The sequence below is a fragment of the Leptonychotes weddellii genome, chromosome 3 (assembly GCF_054177405.1).
Source record: "Leptonychotes weddellii isolate Sample4059 chromosome 3, ASM5417740v2, whole genome shotgun sequence".
NCBI classification, from domain to species: Eukaryota; Metazoa; Chordata; class Mammalia; order Carnivora; family Phocidae; genus Leptonychotes; species Leptonychotes weddellii.
Window position 1 is genome coordinate 48,909,540 of NC_138371.1, and position 18,442 is coordinate 48,927,981.

At 37.2% G+C, this 18,442-nt stretch overlaps 1 protein-coding gene across 9 annotated transcripts in view; it reads left to right on the forward strand.

Annotated features, from left to right (window-relative positions):
- The window catches only part of ZNF385B (zinc finger protein 385B), a 370,262-nt gene that overhangs the window by 317,792 nt on the left and 34,028 nt on the right, over positions 1-18,442 (forward strand). For all 9 annotated transcript variants that reach the window (XM_081814045.1, XM_081814044.1, XM_081814047.1 and 6 more), the window contains one exon: positions 1,765-1,875. In XM_081814045.1, coding sequence (XP_081670171.1) covers positions 1,765-1,875 — 111 coding nt within the window. The remainder of the gene's footprint in view (positions 1-1,764; positions 1,876-18,442) is intronic.

An 18,442-nucleotide genomic window follows, 5' to 3' on the forward strand; every position in this document is an offset into this window, starting at 1 on the left:
ATGGTCCAGTTTCATTCTTCTGCATGTGGCTGTCCAATTTTCCCAACACCATTTGTTGAAGAGACTGTCCTTTTTCTGTTGGATATTCTTTCCTGCTTTGTCGAAGCTTAGTTGACCATAGAGTTGAGGAGCCATTTCTGGGCTCTCTATTCTGTTCCATTGATCTATGTGTCTGTTTTTGTGCCAGTACCATGCTGACTTGATGATTACAGCTTTGTAATATACCTTGAAGTCTGGCATTGTGATGCCACCAGCTTTGGTTTTCGTTTTCAACATTCCTCTGGCTATTCGGGGTCTTTTCTGGTTCCATACAAATTTTAGGATTATTTGTTCCAGCTTGGGAAAAATGTCAATGGTATTTTGATAGGGATTACATTAAATGTGTAGATTGCTCTGGGTAGCATAGACATTTTAACAATATTTCTTCTTCCAATCCATGAGCATGGAATGTTTTTCCATTTCTTTGTGTCTTCCTCAATTTCTTTCATAAATGTTCTGTAGTTTTTAGAGTATACATCCTTTACCTCTTTGGTTAGGTTTATTCCTAGGTATCCTGTGGGTTTTGGTGCAATTGTAAATGGGATCGACTCCTTAATTTCTCTGTCTTCTGTCTCATTGTTAGTGTATAGTAATGCCCCTGATTTCTGTGCATTGATTTTATATCCTGCCATGTTGCTGAATTGCTGTATGAGTTCTAGCAATTTTAGGGTGGAGTCTTTTGGGTTTTCCACATAGAGTATCATGTCATCTGCGAAGAATGAGAGTTTGACTTCTTCTTTGCCAATTTGAATGCCTTTTATTTCTTTCTGTTGTCTGATTATGAAAGAAAGGATAAGAACCATATGATCTTCTCAATTGCTGCAGAAAAAGCCTTTGACAAAATACAATAGAGTGAGCAATAGAGTGGCTAATATCCTTTCTTGATTAAAACTCTCCACAGTGTAGGGATAAAGGGAACATACCTCAATATCTTAAAAGCCATCTATGAAAAACCCACAGCAAATACCATTCTGTTGGGGAAAAACTGAGAGCTTTTCCCCTAAGGTCAGGAACACGATAGGGATGCCCACTCTCACCACTGTTGTTCAACATAGTACTAGAAGTCCTAGCCTAGCAATCAGACAACAAAAAGTCAAAACTTTACTTGATCAATATCTGGACAAAGGTTGCATGTCAATCAATCTGCTATGGGTTTTTGAGTGTACAATTGTGACATGCATTTCAAGTAAGATGGATTTCAATTTATAGTGCATGAAACGTAATAAATTATTTTAAAATAAAGATCAGTAGTTTCTATGTTGTGATATGAGCCTGTCATTTATAACTTTGCCATAAATCAAAAATTGAGAAACTGGAATATATGTGTAATAACTGTCACAGGTTATTTCAGACCATCTTACATATCATCGCCTCATATAGGGAAAGCATTAACAAGTGAATTTGAACCCTGACCTTTGGATCTTAAGTTTTCTTGTTTTATGATTCTTTTAAGTTGTTTCAAGGTTCCTTATATAGGTATAAGATTTCTTGAGATGATGTGATTCTCCTGTGATTGGGGGGGGCGGTTATTATTTCAAGCCAGTTTTTTGTTCTTGTTCTTAACTCCTGGAAACAAATACCTCATTATTGAATGAGATTCTTTATTATCCCTCTTTGGGAACTAATATTTAAAACCTTAAGGAATAATACAGCTACTTTTACTTGCTCATACTACTGTCTATCCTTTGAAGCTATACACTGACTATTTTATCATTTGCTCTTCAGATGGATCCTGTGCAAAAAGCAGTCATTAACCACACTTTTGGAGTATCCATTCCCCCAAAGAAGAAACAAGTTATTTCTTGTAATGTCTGTCAGCTTCGCTTTAATTCAGATGTGAGTATCACCTTTTCATTGTTCTCTGTAGTCTGTCAAGCTGAAAGTCTGATTGTTCTGAATATGTACATCTCTTCATATTTACATAGCCTCCAGCAGCCACTCCCATTGGTGGCCCACTTACTTCAGTGTGCCAGATTTTCCAGGGATTCAGATTCAGCATTAGAAACTTGAGCAATAGAGTGGCTAATATCAAAAATCAAGAATTCCTCCATGTAATCAATCTCACCCATATCATTTTATGCTTAATCTTGCCAATGATATTTACTTTTCAAAAATCGCTAAATAGCAGAAAATATTTTTTTAAAAGTTTAAAATGCAATGAATGCTGAACAAAACTATTGCTATTTCTCTTTATAACAAGTGTCACATTTCATGTGTGTATGTCAAATCATATTAAATACCCAAGGGAATAATTTATTACACAATTTATATTCCCCAGAACATGGAAATGCAGGGAAATTTTTATAAATTATTTTATCTGGCCAGCATAACCATCATGCTAAAAAAAAAAGATAACAAGAAAAGGGTATAAATCATTTATTAAAGTAGAGTTTTAAATGTAGGAGTAAGATAACATGAAATTAAAATAAATAATATTAGAATGTTTGTAATACTCAATTACCAAGTAAAGCCAATGATCAATGCAAACTGAATCTGGAGCTATATATTATATGTGTTATTTCCTGAGTTACTCCACCTCAGAAGCCATCTTCCAAAGAACATGTTCCAAGATTCATGTTTTTTTGCAAATACTAAAACAATAAACACTCTTGTTTGCATATACCAGTAAATGTTTTTATAATTCCACATAGGAAACATAATAAAAATTATAGTCATTGGAAAGAGTGTTTTTATGTTGAACATGATTTGTAGAAGTATATTTAATGCAATTTTCATCAAAAGTCCAATGAATTTTTTTGGCACTTGATAGAATCTTTCTCAACTCCCTATTCAAGAATTAAAGTGTTCCTTAAAAAATTGAGAAATATATGGTATCAATTCATTCAAAGTCTCAACATTGCCAGCTGTCCCCAGATTCATCTACAGACCCTGCACAATTCCAATCAAAATCCCAGAAAGCATTTTTGTAGAAAATGCCAAGCTATTTCTTAAATTATATAGAAAAGAAAAACCCTAGGGGCGCCTGGGTGGCTCAGTCATTAAGCATCTGCCTTCGGCTCGGGTCATGATCCCAGGGTCCTGGGATCGAGCCCCACATCGGGCCCCGCATCGGGCTCCCTGCTCAGCGGGAAGCCTGCTTCTCCCTCTCCCACTCCCCCTGCTTGTGTTCCCTCTCTCGCTGTGTCTCTCTCTGTCAAATAAATAAAATCTTTAAAAAAAAAAAAAAGAAAAGAAAAGAAAAACCCTAGACTATCCAAAGCTTTTTTTTTTTTAAAGAACAAATTTTGAGGACCTTACTCCTTATTTCAATAATTACCTTAAAACCTACAGCAATCAAGACTGTAATATTGGTGAAAGAATAGTAGATACGTTGATCAGTGGAACAGAATAGAGTCCAGAAATAGACCTAAAGCTATATGGTCAGTTGATCTTCCACAAAGTTGCAGTGACAATTCAATGGAGAAAGGTTAATCTTTGCAACAAATAGTGTAATTGGATAACCACATGTAAATTTAGAAAAAGAACCTTGACGGCTGTTTCACACAAAATTCCAAAATTAACTCAAATGGATTATTTTTTTTTAAGATTTTATTTATTTATTTGACAGAGAGAGCAAGAGAGCACAAGCAGGGGGAACGGTAGAGGGAGAGGGAGAAGCAGGCTTCCCGCCAAGCAGGGAGCCCAGTGCTGGGCTCGATCCCAGGACCCTGAGATCATGACGTGAGCCAAAGGCAGACGCTTAACCATCTGAGCCACCCAGGCACCCCTCAAATAGATTATATATATAACTATAAATTGAAAAGTAAAAAACTTCAAGAAGAAAACACAGGAGGAACTCTATGTGACCTTGAATTAGGCAAAAGATTTCTTAGGAAACAAAAAGTTTGAACTATAGGGGCACCTGGGTGGCTCAGTCCGTTAAGCATCCAACTCTAGATTTTGGCTCAGGTCATGACCCAGGGTGGTGGGATCGAGCCCCACATTGGGCTCTGGCTCAACGTGGAGTCTGCCTGTCCCTTTTCCCCACAAACGCAAATAAATAAATAAATAAATAAATAAATAAATAAATAAAATCTTTTTTAAAAAGTATGAACTATAAAAATATTGATATATTAGACATCATCAAAATTAAAAACTTCTCTTCAAATGACACTGTTATACTGTTAAGAAAATGAAAAGTTATAGACTGGGAGAAAATAATATAAAACATATGTCTTATATACAAAATATTTAAATAACTTACAACTCAATAATGAATAATAAGTGGGCAAATGATTTGAACAGGCATTTTACCAAAGAAGAAAAATGAATGACAGATAAGTATGCAAAACAGTGTTCAATATCATTAGCCATTAAGGAAGTGCAGACCACAATTAGATACCCCTCCACCTATTAAAATGATGGAAATTAAACAAATTGATAATACCAAGTGACAAGGATGGGGGCAACTGGAACTCTCATTTGTTGTTAGTAGAAATACAAAATGGTGCAGGGACTTTGGAAAATAGTTTAATAGTTATTTGTAAGAAATTTTTAGGAAGTTTAGATACATTTTCCATACAACCCAGCAATCCAGCTTTTAGGTATTTATCTAGGAGAAATGAAAACTTATGTTTGTACATATGTGCCTTTTATAAAGCTACTGCTTTATGCATAACTGCCTCAAACTGGAATTGACCCAAATGTCTATCAACTGATGAGTGGATCAACAAACAAAATATAGACATACAATGGAATACTGCTTAGCAATAAAAGAAATAGTGTACTGATAACATCCTACACAATGGGAGAATCTCAAAGACAGTATGCTAAATGAAAGAAATTGGACGCAAAGACTATGTACTATATGATTTTGCTTATATAACTTTCTGCAAAAGACAAAACTATGGGAACAGAAATCAGATCAGTAGTGAACAAGGACTGAGGGTGAGGTTAGGGAATCAACTACAAAGGGTGTAAGGGGTAAGAGGGAGCTTTTTCAAGTGATGAAAATATTCTATATCTTCATTTTTGTGGTGGTGACACAACTGTTTTTGTTTTTCAAAACTCATACAACTAAATACCTCAAAAGGAATTTTACTGTATATAAAGTATACCTCAGTAACCCTGACTAGAAAAAAAAAATCAGCATGATAGGAGCCATGAAATATTTTGTAAGTAGAAGACTAATTAATGATAGAGACATAAATGCAAACTAAATTGAGCTACAATATTACTACTCAATTTAAGGTATAATAATTAAAGAACTTTTACAAGAAAACACAATAATAAATGCTAAAATAGATCCAAGTATATTTAATAGTTTTACATAGTTATTATCCAAATTTCTACAGTCACATAGCAAGTCTTCTGTTTTATATTTTTATGAGTCCATACATTGAGAAGCCATGCAGTATAGAATCTTGGATTAAGAATCCCTGAAGGTGGGGCACCTGGGTGGCTCAGTTGGTTGGGCGACTGCCTTCGACTCAGGTCATGATCCTGGAGTCCTGGGATCGAGTCCCGCATCGGGCTCCCTGCTCGGCAGGGAGTCTGCTTCTCCCTCTGACCCTCCTCCCTCTCATGCTCTCTGTCTCTCATTGTCTCTCTCGCAAATAAATAAAATCTTAAAAAAAAAAGAGTCCCTGAAGGTGATTTAAATACTAATTTTGAACTTGATAAATCACTTCACCACTGTGGACCTCAGTTTCCTCTTCTGTTATAACCTAAAATAGACTACATGATCTTTGAGAGGATCATTCCAGCTCTATGATTAAATCATTTCCATGGAATTTCTGTTAGAAGGAACACTACATCCAAAAAAGTAAATTAATTTTTTTAAAAAAAGGACAGGGTATACAGCAATTGCACTACTAGATATTTACCCCAAAGATACAAATGTAGTGATCTGAAGGGGCACCTGCACCCCAGTGTTTATAGCAGCAATGTCCACAATATCCAAACCAGGGAAAGAGCCCAGATGTCCATTGACAAATGAATGGATAAAGAAGATGTGGTATACACACACACACACACACACACACACACACACACACACAATGGAATACTACTCAGCCATCAAAAAAATGAAATCTTGCCATTTGCAACGGATGGAACTAGAGGGTATTATGCTAAGCAAAATAAGTCCATCAGAGAAAGACAAGTATCATATGATCTCACTCATATGTGGAATTTAAGAAACAAAACAGAGGGTCATAGGGGAAGAGAGGAAAAAAATAAAACAAGACGAAATCAGAGAGGGAGACAAACCATAAGAGACTCTTAATCATAGGAAACAAACTGAGAGTTCCTGGAGGGGAGGGAGTTTGGGCCTGGGGCAACTAGGGGATGGACATTAAGGAGGGAACGTGATGTAATGAGCACTGTGTATTATATATGATGGATGAATCACTGACCTCTACCTCTGAAACCAATAATATATTATATGTTAATTGAATTTAAGTTAAAAATTTTTAAATAAATAAATAATTGAATTTAAGTTAAAAAATTTAAAAATAAGTAAATAAATAAATAATTGAATTTAAGTTAAAAAATTTATAAATAAATAAATGAATGAATGAATGAAGGACAGGGTATAAATACCTCCGCCTTACAGGTGGAATAACTAGGACCCAAAAAGAATGACTAAGAGTTTTGTTTTTCATTTGTGTCAGGGTTGGGTTACGGGGAGGTGTGCCGGCCTTCTGTCTGTGCCCCAGAATCGCTCTGGGAGTAGGTTCACCTTTGACTTGAGTTTCATTTGATGTCAGTGATTTTCTTTGTATTTACTAATAGGGACGTGGAGAAATGTACACAGGTGAGCATGTGACCGCCAGCTTCCTTGTCACCGCTCAAAAGTTCTGTTGATAATGGAGAAAGAAATTAAATTTCTCAGTCATGCTTAGACTCTGGGCAGTAAAGCCACAAAGTCTGGATGGCAGATTCACAAGTGTGACATATACATGTTCTCAGTGTTTAGTAATGGTCTATAATCTGAGCTCTGAAACAGCATTTTTTTATTTGGGGGAGAGTTTATTATTTTATAATTACCCTATTTACATTTTAATATAAGAATTAAGAAGATGCTCATCCTTATTTTCTTTAATAACATTTCTAAATCAGCCTGAGACTGAATTGGCTTCACTCTTCAGTGTAGAAAATATGTTTATTGAAAAATCTGGAAGGCAGATTTGCACAGTAAACAGACTGCATTCCACAGTTCTCCATTAGCCATGTAAAATGTACCAGGGCTGGCTTCATGCATTAAAATTCAATGTGACCTAGTTTAAGTGTCCCGTAGCCCCCTTTGTCCAGCTTTTATCTTCTCAGTAGAACTCCGCTGTTGGAAAGCAAAAGGCTACAGCTTTATTTACATGATATACTGTTATGCAAATGAGCAAGCATTAATCAGAAACATTTCCCAAATGAACCTTTACAAATTAACACTATTAGCTTTGCCAGGGGCAGGCACTGCAGTCCAGGAATAGTATGTCTTTCCAACTGAGTCCCAGACATTTGCACAAATTTGTGCAGCACCCAAATCCCTAGTTTCTTCTTGGCCACCTTTTTTTCCCTAACATGGCTTAAGCTCAGCACTGAGTGAGGTTGTCCTAAGCCTGAATGCCCGTTTCTTCTCCAACAAATGAGTACACTGCAACTATAGTGGGCTCATAAACTGATAAGCCTAAATCTGAATCTTTACCCTTTAGCTGGGAAATGCATTTCTAGAGGTAAGCCTCGCCAAGGAAATAGGTCTATATCCTGTTCTGTACTTGGCCTTAAAAAAGACTCAAAATTATTGGGCTTTCAGGTTTCATGTGAAAAGACCAGAAACAAGAGCTAACGTAGACTTCTAAAATATTTTTTAAGGCTAATGTTTCTCTTTTTGGCTAGGTTGAAAGTTGGCAGATCCCAAATATTTTCTGATTTGCATATTAATTTCAATTCTTTGGATGATAGTAGCAGAAGAATAAAGGAAACTGATCCTTAAACAGATCTTACACAAAATCAGGGCAACTTGATTTAAAAATAGAGATGATCTCCTTTTATTATTATTATCTCAGAACACGGTTAATCATAAATACCCTTAATACACTACTGGGTCCTTTATGCTTCGCAGGCAAATCGAAACGAGAGCATAATGATCTTTTTAATCAAGTTTTATGTACTCTAATTTAGGAATTGACCCTGAAATTTTTATACTTAGCATTAATACCACAATTGATTAAGCATGAGATGCAGTGTCCCTAATTGCTGACCCCACAAGCTTTCATTACTCATTTGGAGCTAACCCATTTGATGTTCCAAATTTACAGTATTACCTTTGAAGAGCACTATAAACTTTGAATCACTTACAGTTCGCATTTCTTTATTTTATCTTATGTGGTGGTTTCTCCAGGCTTTTAATTCTGTTGTGTTGTTCTTTGTCTTTGTTAAGGTTTTTGGACTTTGGTTATCCAAATAGCTCTACCTCTCATTTTAGCCCACTGGTCTTTTTGCTGTGTTCTATTTCCTCATGTCTCAAGGCCTAAACAAATGACCTCATGTCATCTCACTGATTTCAGTTGGACTACGTACAAATGGACAGGAAATTAAGGGTTTGCTTAGAAGTTAAAATGTCAGGTTGACCAACCATTTGTGTGAACATTTGGGTGGGTGATCTGACTCCCCTATTCTTGACTGTAAATCTGTCTGAAATTTCAGGATGTGCAGTCATTCAGGGATCCCCTCAATTCCCCCAGGACTGCACTTGGTGTGTGACCAGTATGCCTGCTCGGCCTTTCCTCGGCCTTCCGCAATTTTCCTTTGGATAAGATTATTTAAGTACACCCTCCTGGTTCTTTCGACCTCTCTCTCTCTCTCTCTCTCTTTTATTTTAATCATATGTCCACTTCCTGATTTCTTCAGCAGTTCACAGAGTGCAATACAAATTATCTGTCTTGCATAAACAAACTGCCCCCATCCACCATCTGCCACTTCAGAGGCTTTTGCGGGGGTTCTGCTAGAAGCCCTGGCGTCCTCCGTCATCCAGCAGAGATTTCAGCAGTCATGAGATTAGGGAGAAAGCCACAACTCTGGGTCCCACATAAACGCCCCTTCCGTGTGCTCTCGGCTGACCCTCCATCCCCTTTGGCCACCGGGCTTCACTCCACCTCTCCACCAGCTACCGTGGGCTCGCAAGTCCCTGCAGCAGCTGCCCTACCTTCCCTGGGAAGGCCTGAGCACCGGCAAACAGAAACCCGATGGCCCCTGCAGCAAAAGCGGAAGAGGCACTCAGCCGCAAGGGCAGCTACAAGCTCTTTAGGAGTCACCATATCTCATTCTTCCAGGGGATTCCACTTTTGCTACTGGCTGCCTAGTGCTTGCTTTTAACTCCAGAAATCCTGTCCATGAGTTATCGGTGTTCCCCTTTGCTTGTCAGAATAAGTTCTCTTCTACTAACAACTGCATTCCTCCTTCCTTTGTTCTCTACCTGCTTTCACCCCACCACTCTTCAACCTCTTCTCTACCTCCCCTTCTTCCTTTCTCGGGCACAGAAGTACAACAAATACACTGTTTTTCCTTTCATTCTGGGACATCCGTAGTGCCTTCATGAAACTTGAGGTTTATAACTGGATTCATTGCTTTAAATCCAGAGGCACTTCACTTGAAAAATTATCTAGCAGGTAAAAACAAAAAAGCAAAACAAAACAAACACATTGAGCATATTATTTGAAACTCTAACCGGCATACTATGTAAAAAGAAATCAGTTTGTCCTGTATTTCCTGAATTCTCAGACATTGCATTTGGTAGTGCATTACCCCAACCAATATCTCAAGGAAAGCTTTGAGCATTCTTGTTTCAATATTTGACCCTCCCTACATCACCACGGTCCCATACATCCGACAACTACCTACCTGTATTGATTCTACAGATCAACTGTTAACCGTTCCCTCCTCCCACCTATACAGACAACCATGGCCTGCACCCATACACATCTGCTCTATTTCTCTTAAAGTCCTCCAGATAGGGAAGCCTGAGTGGCTCAGTCGGTTAAGCAGCTGCCTTCAGCTCAGGTCGTGATCCCAGGGTCCGGGGATCGAGTCCCGCATCGGGCTCCCTGCTCAGCGGGGAGTCTGCTTCTCCCTCTGCTTGCTGCTTTCCCTGCTTGTGCTCTCTCTCTTTCTGACAGATAAATAAACAAAATCTTACAACAAAAAAAAGTCCTCCAGATAGCAGCTTTCTTAGCCTATTCATTTATTCTATGTTTATATTTATAAATCATATAAATTATATAAATACAATGTATAATTATATATATAATTTGTTGGGTTTTGTTTTAAAGAATTGATGCTGATAAAACGTGAGGGGCAGTTTTAAAAGTACCATGCCTCAGTGGCTAGGTTTTGCCTATGTTAATAGTGACCTCCCATTCAGAAATGAAATAAGCCATAGGAGCTGGTCTTCACAGAAGTGAGTTTATGATGAAGGGTTTTGGAGAAAACCATACTTAAACTGAATTCTGCAGCCGATGAGTAAATAAAGAGATGCCAAGGTGATAACAATCTCATTGCTGGGTTGGGACCCTAAAAGCTAGTTGCAAATTTTACAACTATTTGTTATTAAGCAGTACAAATTATTAGATAAATGAATAATTTTGTAAGTTTGAAAAGCCAATTGATTCTCTCAAGAAACAGTCACTGAAGATAGAAGGAATGAATAGCATCAAATGGAAATCTAGAAAATAATAGCCTGTTTTTGTCAAACATTTTACATTTTTCCCATAAATAAGACTATTTATATTGATTCTTAGGTGTGGAGGGTAGCGAAGCAGATAGGAGGTAATTAAAAGTATAAATCTCAGGAGCTTGGGAAGGTAATTCTCTGCTTTGCAGACAGAGCTGACACAATGATGAACATTTTTTGCTTCAACTTGACAGAAATATAGCATGGTTCTAGGGAAAAGGAACATGCCGAGCTCAAAGTTGTCTTCAGTAACTCTGCTTAACAAAGCTCTTAACAAAGTGTAGTCAGCTTTTTTGAAGCATATAGTAGTTACTTATTAAATTAAAAAAAAAAAACTTGCATCCAAAGTAGGCAGACAATATTACAAAAATGTCAGTCTTTCTCAGCACTCCCTTATTTTAAATGTATATTTGGATAATTTAGAATCGATTTTAAATTCATCACTGAAGGAAAGACTAGGATAAAAGTGAAGTTTTTAAAAAGGTAAGCATTAGGGGCACCTGGGTGGCTCAGTCAGTTAAGTGTCCGACTCTTGATTTTGGCTCAGGTCATGATCTCAGGGACCTGGGATTGAGCCCTGAGTCAGGAAAGTCTCCTTGTCCCTCTCCCCCTGGCCCCCAGCTTGTGCTCGCTCTCTTTCTCTCTCTCTAAAATAAATAAATAAATAAATAAAATTTTTAAGTGAGCATTATGATTTAAAAAGATTCATCAGATCTTATATTTAACTAATGAGGAAATTATGCAACACAAGTAATTCAATATTTTTCTGACTTTTCTTAAAATTCATAATGCCTCACATGACATGCTACTTCAGGTATTCATACGTTTTCAATAATATTCAAAGTTAGGATGATCAGCCAATATGATGCTGTGAAGAATAATAGCAAGTATGAATGTTACAAGGAAAGTACCAAAAACCACCCCCACATATCAGAATACATTCTTAACAGAAACCATTCCGTATCTACAATTCACTGTCAGTACTACAAGCTTTGGTACATTTCCATTAAATACAGGTTTGCTGAGCAAGTTTTTTTAAAGAACTTTATACATTTTAAAGATTTTATTTATTTATTTATTTATTTATTTATTTATTTAAGAGTGGGAGGAGAGAGAGAGAGCCCACGGGGAGGCGGGGTGGGCAGAGGGAGAGGGAGAGAGACCCAGACAGACTCTGGGGTGAGCACAGAACCTGACAAGGGGCTTGATCCCAGGACCTGAGTTCATGACCTGAGCTGAAACCAAGAGTTGGACACTCATGCAACTCAACCACCCAGGCTCCCCTGGTGACCAAGTATTAATAACACCTTTAAAAAACACTGTGGGACTTCTTTTTTCCTGTGTAAAATCCCTGTGTTAGTAATTCTTGTAGGCAAAAGTAAAAGAATCCTGAAGGCATTTTCGAGTCATTTTGTCGGTGATTTTTGTCATCTAAGAGTTCTCTTGCCACTTGGGGGTTGAGGAAGATTGTTGAAGGCTTGAGTATTTTCCTTCTTTGCTAGGTATGGATTTTTCTTTAGTTTAGATTGGTTGTGGAATCCTTAACAGTAAGATTGTGTTTCCCTCAATTTTTGTGGTTTGGTATTCTTCAGTTAAAAATTTATTTAACATATAATTAGAAATCAGGTAGAATTTTGAGGCTGAGCACCTGTAAGTTTCCTAAATAACTAGCTGCTGGTTTAAAGTTTATATTCAGGCTTTATGTAGGACATGTTTGGTTCCCCATAGCTTGTCTTATATTCTGTATGCCTGTGTAGGCAATGGGCTATAAATTTCACAACCTTTACAACAAGAAAAAGGTATCACTAATGTAAGACAAAAACAAAACAAAAAAGCTGGATGCAACAAAAAGTAAATTTGTCTACTCCATTGCTTTCAAGCAAGTGGCTGATTTAATACAGTTCAGAACATCCTGCAAAAGAGATAACTTCTAGCTACTTTCATCTCTCAAGCAGGAATTTGAATAACATGTGATATCATTTGCTCTAGAGGCCAAAGAACTTTAGATATGGTGGGTCAGCATAAAGATCAGTTTTGGGGGGAAAACCTGACTGGAATTTTATGATACATGGCTCAGGTTGAGGGCAGGGGATAATAGCATATGAGGAAGCATTGCTTTAGCCAATTTCTAGAATTTTAAGGTAGGGATCTTTGTTGGAAAAAATAGTGTTGCTTGTTAATGTGACTTCTTCAAGGAGAGTAAAGAAGCAGTGAACTTAGAGACAGAAGAGTGTCAAAATAGTTCCTGCCCAGAAAGGAGGATTCCAGAAATAGAAGACAGTTTCCCCATCCTCATAGATCCAATTATCTTACTAGGGAAACAAATACACTTAGAAACACCACTAAACTGGGCGCCTGGGTGGCTCAGTTGGTTAAGCGACTGCCTTCGGCTCAGGTCATGATCCTGGAGTCCCTGGATCGAGTCCCGCATCGGGCTCTCTGCTCAGCAGGGAGTCTGCTTCTCCCTCTGACCCTCCCCCCTCTCATGTGCTCTCTCTCATTCTCTCTCTCTCAAATAAATAAATAAAATCTTTAAAAAAAAAAAGAAAGAAAGAAAGAAACACCACTAAACTGTATAATGTTAATTGTAGGGTAATATAAATCTAGAAAAGGATTCCAGCACATGGGCTGGAATAACCGCACTCAGAAAGTTAGCATTTGATGGATGCCTGTTTTTCTTCCAGGCTCTATAGTAGATACTCTCCACCTATATTATCTCTGTATTTGCACAGAGGTTCGTGATTCTGAAATTAGGTTCATGAAACTATGGAAAGCTTGAGAGAGGGGCACCTGGGTGGCTCAGATGGTTATGCGTCTGCCTTCGGCTCAGGTTGTGATTTCAGTGTCCTGGGAACGAACTCCACATAGAGGGGACCCCCCCCAGGTCAGGCTTCCCGCTCAGTGGGGAGTCTGTCTCTCCCTCTGCCTCTGCCTCTCCCCCTGCTTGTGTGCTCACTCGCTGGCGCGCTCTCTCTCTCTCAAATAAATAAATAAAATCTTTACAAAAAGAAGACAAGAAAAGCTTGAGAAATGATCAGGATGAGAGAGAGAGAGAGACTTGAAGAATTATAAAATACTAGAGCTAAAACAGATGGGACTTCTTAAGGATGCAGTCTATGTATAGGCCACAGGGGGTCCATGAACGCTCCAAAATTATGCAAAATTTTGCCTATCTGCATAGCTGAAACCACGATTATTTAAGATGATGATTAAAGTGATTGACTCTTTCATTCTCACAGAGTGAATGTTCCACAGCTTCCTTTGGCAAAATGTTCCAGGATTTAATGATTTTTAGTGGCTAGTATTTCATCTTACCTAAGTCTTGAAAGAAAGAAGAAAGAATAGGAAGGAAGGAAAGAAGAGGGAAAGGAAAAGGAACAGAAAGGACAGGAAAGGGAAAGGGAAAGGAAAGGGAAAGGAAAGGAAAGGAAAGGACAGGGAAAGGGAAAGGGAAAGGAAAGGAAAGGAAAGGGAAAGAAAAAGAAACGAAACCTTGGTCTTTTTTTCTCTCTTCAGTTCTGTCTTCTAGGGCACGTGGAGAGCAAATGTTGTATTCACTACTCAGAGAACAATTCTGATGAACAGGAACTCCCAAGAATAAGTCACTCTGTTAAGATTATGACTTTGGGGAGCAGAGAATCTGATTTGACTCTTACTAATTTGTGTTTCCTTCAGATAGAAGTGTATTTTAGCTCTCATAAATAAAACCGTATTACTTTATCAGTGGTATATCTAACACATCTGACACCGGAAGCAGATAATTTTAATATCCCCTCTATAGAACAGTCACTTTCAGAAAAAATATGAATTTACATAAATAGTAATAAAAGCCAGGGATGCCTGGGTGGCTCAGTCGGTTAAGCATCTACCTTCGGCTTAGGTCATGATCCCGGGGTCCCGGGATTGAGCCCCACATTGGGCTCCCTGCTCAGCGGGGAACCTGCTTCTCCCTCTCCCTCTGCCTGTCCCCTCCTGCTCTCTCTTTTTCACTCTCTCTCTCCTTCAAATAAATAAATACAATCTTTAAAAATAATAATAAAAAAATAAACAAAAGCCAGAAAAAAACTCAGAGACTTTTTAAAGTTTTAATATATTACTAGACCACTTAATATTACAGTACAAAAAAGGAAAAAGGAAAGGATTGATTCTTTTTACTTATATTAATGTATTTTTAAATGAGAAAAAACTTAAACCTGCATATTATTCTGTCACAGTAATGAATAATATTATAATAACAAATAAGTGAATTATAATAAAAATCAAAATTACACAAAATATGCAATTTGCATAGGTAGTAAATTGTGCCACTGATAGTTTATGTTCCTCTTCATTGCTTAGTTTTAAAGCACATAACTTTTAAAGGAAGCATACATTTCAATTTTAAAGACATTAACTAATAAAATCAGTATAATATGTCATGTATAAGCTAAAATTCATATTTACCAAGCAAAAATAATGCACTCACAGTAGATACTCTCACTCCTAAATTTTAAACACAAATAAAAATTCTAAGCAATCATGTAAAATGAGAGAACTGAAGTATGTCAAGTTCTATTTCTTTGTCTTTACAATCACTTTGCCAGCATCATTAATTCAGATCAACTGTTGAAATGCCAGGATATAAACTGCACAGGGTTTACAAACTTGAACTACATCTGCAATGCATGAACTTAAATGATTTTTAACCAGTAGGAACTTACTTACAAAATAACAGGTTAGCAGAGTCATTGTGCATTGGAAGTTCAATTCTATAACTGCAGGTTCTCTACATTAACTTCCATGTAGTTAATTAAAGGAGAAGTGACAAAAATGTGCTGATTTTGTTTGCATATATATTATTAAAATTCAGCCATAACCACAGCAATTGTTTTGAATGTAGATGAACAAATTTGATTTTCAGGAAGATTATTTTATAACTATATCTGGAATTGCCAGCACGTATTGGTATTTAGTCAGAAGGAGGAGATCTTCATTTGATGACGGCCACTCTTGATATCTACATCTTCACTGTATTAGCCACTTAGTCTGAAAATTTTATTATTACTTTTAAATTATTTACAGACAGGACAACCCCTTATTTCCTGGACCTGAGGTAGGCAGCCTCACTTTCAGTACACTATTGACATTTGTTATTCAATTTATAGGAATTATAATTCTGCTTTAAATGCATGTTACATTCAACATACAAAATGTGTAGTGCGGACTTAAAATCAGCAAGCAGTTTTCTTTTTATCTTTGATCCTGCCCACTGAGTGTCCTCTGATATGTAGCTTTCAATATCTCTGACCTGTGAGCTTGGGTGATTACCTGGTTTTTGCTCTGGAAAGAAATATCACTCTGTATTATTTGAGAGACACCTATGGAATTCTTTTATGCGTTGATTTATTTGTTTATGTCATGATTTTTTATTGGCTTTTCTTATACCATTCATGAGGAATGGAAAGGATAGATTCACTAATTGGGCTGGTTGTTATAGCTTTGTAATGTAAATTGTTTAAGGCAACAAAATGCCCTATATGCACTTTTAAACTAAAAATACCAACAATCTCTTTTTATGATTTAATTTATACATTTACACAGATGGTCATAGAAAGGGGTATTCATTAACATCTGTAAATGCTGAGAAAATGATGAATATCTGTATTTGTAAAATGCCAGAGTAGAATTACTGAGTGTGCAGACCTAGATAAAAAATACAAACTTTGAATATCTGAAAGACATTCTCTTCAAGCTAGTTTTCTAAAGATCTAAACACTGAGTAGTTGTATTTTGCATAAATTTCCATTTTTTTAGATGCAATAAATTTTTATTAATTTGGACTACATTAATAAAGAATTTGTAATAATTCAGGTATAAGCTGAATTATACTTTTGTTTGGTCCAAATTTGTTCTTCAAAGATAATGCAAATGAGTGTTGCAAAGATTGCAATCTCAAAGATTGAATGTTACAATCTCAAAGATTGAAGCCTTGAGATTTAGAATACCAATGGAACCAATTTTTTCAGGCATACTTAAGCACTTTAAGGGCACTCATTAAAATATAAACAGTGGGGGCCCCTGGGTGGCTCAGTCCTTAAGCATCTGCCTTTGGCTCAGGTCATGATCCCAGGGTCCTGGGATCCAGCCCTGCATCGGGCTCCCTGCTCAGCGGGAAGCCTGCTTCTCCCTCTCCCACTCCCCCTGCTTGTGTTCCCTCTCTCGCTATGTCTCTCTCTGTCAAATAAATAAATAAAATCTTTAAAAACAATTTAAAAATAAAATAAAATATCAGCAATGATATCATTTAAAATAATTCTTAGCCCAGTGATGGGTATTAAGGAGGGCACGTACTGCATGGAGCACTGGGTGTTATACGAAAACAATGGATCGTGGATCACCACATCAAAAACCAATGATGTATTGTATGGTGACTAACATAACATAATAAAATTTAAAAATAAAATAAAATAAAATAATTCCTATATATTTTAACAAATTACCTAAGAATATTCAGTAGCTAATAGTTACCAACTAACAGGATTTCTTCAAAAATGTTCTACTTTTTCAACTTTTTTTTTTACCATTTCATTATGCCCTTCACCCAAATTAGTCTACATTGAGTTTTTCCTGAAATTATAACCATTTAGTAATATCTAGTACTATTCTCTTTTTTAAAGCAAATGAATATATTTGTGACAATTAAAATTTCTCTGAATTTTTTTTTTTTTTTTTTGGAGGGAGAGAGAGCGTGAGATTGGGGAAGGGGTCGGTGTGTGGAGGGACAGAAGGACAGAATCCCCAGTGGATCCATGCTGAGCATTGAGCCTGAGGCAGGGCTCAATCTCACAACCCTGAGAACATGACCTGAGCTGAAATCAAGAGTCAGATACCTAAGCAACTGAGCCACCCAGGCACCCCTCTCTGAAACTGTTTGGAGTCAAATTTTTAACTTTATTTAAACTTAGATAATATCTACATTTTATGTTTCCAACCAAAGAGACATTGCTTTGAGGGATGTTGATCCAATTTAGTTATCTGCACTGATCAAGTTAACTGATCAATAAATCACTGATTCTGTGTTCTGACCTGGGGCTATCTTGATAGGCAAGGGAGGAAACCACTGTATTTAAGAATTATTTTACCAATTACTGAGTGATTGGTCTGTTATGAATTCGCTCATTCCACATTGAGACTGATCAAGGAGTCAAACCCCCAAAATCAAACCAGCTGGTGACCCCTTCTTCAATCCACTGCTTTGAATCATAAACGGAAGTCAGTCAGCAATCCGGAGGAAGTACGACGTACTCATTTGATTATGGCACCTCTTTTTTTTTTTTATGTTATGTTAATCACCATACATTACATCATTAGTTTTTGATGTAGTGTTCCATGATTCATTGTTTGCACATAACACCCAGTGCTCCATGCAGAACGTGCCCTCAATACCCACCACCAGGCCAACCCATCCCCCCATCCCCCTCCCCTCTAGAACCCTCAGTTTGTTTTTCAGAGTCCATAGTCTCTCATGGTTCATCTCCCCCTCCAATTTCTCCCCTTTCATTCTTCCCTTCCTGCTATCTTCTTCTTCTTTTTCTTTTTAACATATAATGTATTATTTGTTTCAGAGGTACAGGTCTGTGATTCAACAATCTTACACAATTCACAGCGCTCACCATAGCACATACCCTCCCCAATGTCTGTCACCCAGCCATCCCATCCCTCCCACCCCCCACCACTCCAGCAACCCTCAGTTTGTTT